Source organism: Telmatherina bonti, assembly GCF_933228915.1.
Source record: "Telmatherina bonti genome assembly, chromosome: 18".
NCBI classification, from domain to species: domain Eukaryota; kingdom Metazoa; phylum Chordata; class Actinopteri; order Atheriniformes; family Telmatherinidae; genus Telmatherina; species Telmatherina bonti.
In genome coordinates, this window is record NC_136616.1 from 25118827 (window position 1) to 25123826 (window position 5000).

A 5000-nucleotide genomic window follows, 5' to 3' on the forward strand; every position below is an offset into this window, starting at 1 on the left:
TGTCATGGTGACAAAGGAAAGATTTAGTTGTTGTTGTTTTTCAATTAAAAAAAAAAAGTTTAAGCAACTCAAATGGTAATTCCAAAACAATTACAAAAAAATAACTAGATGTACAGAGTTTAGTTGTCAGCTTGTGACTAAAGACTAATTAATACATAATTTATCACTAAAATGAAATCAGCTTGTTGTGAACTTAATATATTAATGAAATAATACAAACTAAATGTTAATGGGAGAAAGTTATTATGTAAGGTTACTACAGGAGATAGGAATAATCTTGTGTGTCTGTCCTTATTGAAAACTCTTCTGACTGAAGACATTCCCTGGCTTAATCAATATGTTGTGCAGAGGGGGTGTGGTGTCATTCATTATGTATTTAAGATGCTACTGTATTCTTCTTTTTCCTACTCTGGAGTTTTACAATCTGCAGAGCAGTTCTCAGCACATGGTGCTTTCTTTATCATTATGCATATATTATTGGGTCACCCTGGAGAGAAAAAATGCAAACAGAAGCTGTATGGCACTGTTTCCCAATCCTGGTCCACAAGCACCACTGTCCTGCATGTCTTAGGCGTGTTCCTTCTGCAAAACACCTGATTCATACAATCAAACTTCCCCATCAAATTCTTTGCAGCCTGTCAATGAGTCTTTCACTTCATTCAGCTGTGTGAAATATAGATGTTCTTCTAAAATAAGCAGGGTACTGGTACTTGAGGACCAGGATTGGGATACACTACTGTATGGTGTTGTATGCCTGCATGCCTTAAAGGTACTGCATGTAAGAACTACTTGGTGAAGATGGGCATGGACATAACTTTACATGGGGGGGATCCCAAGGCGTTCCCAGACCAGATATAATAGAGATATAATCCCTCCAGCGTGTCCTGGGTCTTCTCCGGGGTCTCCTCCCAGAGGGACGTGCCTGGAACACCTCACCAGGGAGGCGTCCAGGAGGCATCCTGACCAGATGCCCGAGCCACCTCAACTGGCTCCTCTCGATGCGGAGGAGCAGCGGCTCTACTCGGAGCCCCTCCCAAATGACTGAGCTTCTCACTCTATCTCTAAGTGAGAGCCCAGCCATCCTGCAGAGGAAGCTCATTTCAGCTACCTGTATGCGAGATTTTGTTCTTTCGGTCACGACCCACAGCTCATGACCATAGGTGAGGGAAGGAACGTAGATCGACTGGTGAATCGAGAGCTTCGCCTTCTGGCTCAGCTCCTTCTTCACCATGACAGATCGACGCAGAGCCCGCATTACTGCAGACGCCGCACCGATCCTTCTGTCGATCTCACGCTCCATCCTTCCCTCACTTGTGAACAAGACCCCGAGATATTTAAACTCCTCCACTTGGGGCAGGACCTCACTCCCGACCCGAGAGGGCAATCCACCCTATTATGGCTGAGACCATGGTCTCAGATTTGGAGGTGCTGATTCCCATCCCGGTGATTTCACACTCGCCCGCGAATCACTCAAGCGAGAGCTGGAGATCACGGCCAGATGAAGCCAACAGAACCATGTCATCCACAAAAAGCAGAGACGCAATCCTGAGGCCACCAAGCCAGATAACCTCAACACTTCGGCTGCATCTAGAAATTCTGTCCATAAAACCTGTGGCAATTAGATATAAATGGCTCATCTAAGATAATAAATAATCAGATAATATGCCATTTACTTTATTAAAGTGAGATAGAGGCATAGTTTTACATTTTATCTTACGCTTTCTTGTGACTGACTTTTATTTTGTTTCACTCAGCACTGTCCACATACATCTCAAAGGTAACCACAGGCTGCTTCACTGCCACTCGCATGTTCAGTCTTGGCCAAAACATCTTGCTTATTGGCAAGGTAGATGAACCACTCGCAGGTGACAATAACCTGTGAGATGGGTGGGTCGGTCTGGAGCACATGCGACTTCAATAACCTTTCAGATGTTAATCTACTCATAGTAGTTTTAAAAGCCTGAAACTCCCCAATTGGCAGTGAGAACACAGTGAACCTTTCAGGTGAGAGCAGAAGAATCTTTAAGATCCAGGAAAGGAGAAGTCTTTCTTTCAAAGCACCATATTTGTGAATGTGGCTTGGTTCTGGGCCTTAATTGGTGCATTATGAAGTTTTATGGTTTGGTTTTATGTCCACCAACAGCAAGGACCCAGTCACTCGGAACCAGAGGAGCCATGAAGCCTAGACTGCACTTCGTGGTGGATCCTATGGGTTGGCTGTGCATTAGTGTGGTCTTTGGGATCTGGCTCTACAATACTTTCTTCATCCCCAAACTGGTTCTTCTTCCACACTATGATGAAGGACACATCCCCTGGGTCTTAGTTATCTGTGAGTATCTTTTTTTCTGTTGCTGGAATCTCACAGGGAAAAATAAGTCAGTTTGATACGTGATTGTTGTCTCACCCATCGCACATACTGAATGTTGTTTCTTTAGGTTACTACATCGCATCGGCTCTCTGTGTAGTAGCCCTGTTTAGAGCTTCCACTGCAGATCCTGGTTGTCTCCCTGTGGATCCTCACATACCTCACTCTGGTATGGAAAACAAGACTGATTACCGATTGGTGGCTGAAATATAAAGTTAAAAATTGTTATGATTGTGTCTCGGTTTTTTGGTAATAAACCTAATTTTTCTTGTCTTCATGTGACAGAGAGGGAGCACTGGGAGTTGTGCAACAAGTGCAACTTAATGAGACCTAAAAGGTCACACCACTGCAGTCGCTGTGGCCACTGTGTACGCAGGATGGATCACCACTGTCCCTGGTAAATAAGCAAAGACACCCATGGAGCTCCTACCTTAGATTTCAGTTCATCTGATCAGAACAGAAAGGAGTAGCAGAAGCACATGCACACACCTGACATATTTCAGCAATCATTACATCTCCCAATGTGGAGGTCATGGATTCTGTGGCGTTGGTTTTTCTGTCTGTCTGTTAGCAACATAACTAAAAATGTTTTGGAGGGATTTTTGCAAAATTTTCAAGTAATCTAAGAAATGAAATAAGGAACAAACTGTTACTTTTTGGGTGGGTGATCCAGATCAGTGTCTGGATCCAGGAATTTTTTAAAAGTATTCTTTAACAATGTTGGGAGAGGGATAATTTTGCCGTACGAGCTTCTAATTCAAAAATAATGTCCAACAATTATTGGCAAAAACAAACAATGGTCTGGCAGAGCTCTGCACTGTCTGAGTGCTTCTAGTTAAATGATATACGATTACTTATTTTTGTCAGTAGCCATTTATATAATTTTAGAAAAGCGATATCAATTTCTCAATTTTTTTTCAAAGATTTGTTTCCACCGTGGATGTACCAGGGTGATAATGGATGTCTTAATGAATGAAAGGAAATGAATGAATGAATGAATGAAAAATACTTTATTAATCCCAAAAACTTTCTTCCCCACCCTAAATAATAACAATGCAAATCATTAACTCGCAAACTAATTTTCAAGCTCATCTTGATCATCCTGTGAGTTCAAGAAAATCAAGTTAATTTTTTCATGACACAACATACAAAAACAAAAGGTTGATTTCTTTAGATAAATTCAGTTGCCTCCATGGCTGCTGTCAGCATCCGGACAACAGAGATGGGTGGAAAGAAAACAATTAATGTGCATTCACATCAGGAGAGTTCACTAGACTCGGTCCAAATGGGGATTCGGATTAGATGGGGGTTGTTCGATTGTTCTGGACCTTTTTGTCCAGATGCACATGCACATTAGCCCAAACGAAGCAGGCTCTTTGAGCAAACGCTAGGAAACTAAGAAAGGATGGCGTGAATGTGCCTTTATTTAAATAGTGACACAAGTTTACAGTGTATTCTGAATTACTGCTGTCAACATAATAGATACATTTTGCAACCTGTCGAACTTCAAAACCCCAGTTTTCCTTATTTACAGTGCTTGTCGAGACAATTTCCATCCATCATATTAACGACCGGTGCAGATGTTTGCATCTGTTTGCATCAAGATTACAACTTTCTGCCTCTTAGTATTGCACACATTTCTTTGATGAAGCTTTGCAGAAGATACAAACATAACTTAAACACTGTTTTACCAATAATCTGGTTTACTTCTTTGCAGGATTAACAACTGTGTAGGAGAAGACAACCACTGGCTCTTCCTGCAGCTCTGTTTCTACGCTCAGGTCCTTAGTTTATTCACATTGGTGCTGGATTTCTGCCAGTACTACTACTTCCAGCCACTGACAAGACTTGACCAGGTACACAAAAGTGTTTGCATTGTTCTTATTTAGATATTGCTTCACTTTATGTGTTTCACATCCTATAAGACTTTGTACAGGAATAAGTTAATACTGTGGAAAACTTAACATGGAGCTGTAAGGTTGTAAATGAAGAATTATGAAGTCCTCGTAATCTGCTTGTGTCTGTGCTTCAATCTCCCCAGGAGAGGTTTGCAACACGTCACGAGCTGGCCCTGCTGAGAGTCTCAGCACTTATGGGTGTGGTCATGTTTGGTGGCATGTCGAGCCTGTTTTACACCCAGATGACAGGCATTCTGTCTGTGAGTACACTGGAAATGAGATAAAACAACAGGTTTATTTCAATTTTCTGCTGTTATAATGTTGACACATAAAATATTCACAGGTTAATATCATTGCTGAACATCAAGTTGTTTGATTAGTTAAAACACGCACAGACAACATGCTCTTTTACAGTAGTATTTAGCTGGTAGATTCGACTAGAAGTCTTTCATTTTGAGAAAACTAAGGAAAATATGAGGCAGCAGTGCATAGAAATAAGACAATCAGCGTGAGTAACATAATGAATCAATTACAAGCTTGAGGTCAAGGCTTTCCTGTGTGAGGTGAGTGTGTGGGTGTGTGAGCAATAAAAAGAGAGTGCCTATAAGTCATTTTGTTGTCCTGGAAACAGTTACGAATGTCTGCTAACATAACATAGTAATGCTATTACTATGTGACTATGTTATAACTTTTTCACATCCTTGTTTTTGTGGCAACTTTCTGAAACTTTTTGCACG

At 41.3% G+C, this 5000-nt stretch overlaps 1 protein-coding gene across 1 annotated transcript in view; it reads left to right on the forward strand.

Moving 5' to 3' along the window:
• Nucleotides 1-5000, forward strand: part of zdhhc21 (zDHHC palmitoyltransferase 21) — a gene marked incomplete at its 3' end in the record, with an annotated part of 11417 nt that overhangs the window by 4951 nt on the left and 1466 nt on the right. Inside the window, exons 2-6 of the mRNA XM_079257377.1 lie at nt 2144-2329; nt 2436-2534; nt 2651-2762; nt 4083-4221; nt 4407-4523. Coding sequence (XP_079113503.1) covers nt 2176-2329; nt 2436-2534; nt 2651-2762; nt 4083-4221; nt 4407-4523 — 621 coding nt within the window. The 5' untranslated portion in view covers nt 2144-2175. The remainder of the gene's footprint in view (nt 1-2143; nt 2330-2435; nt 2535-2650; nt 2763-4082; nt 4222-4406; nt 4524-5000) is intronic.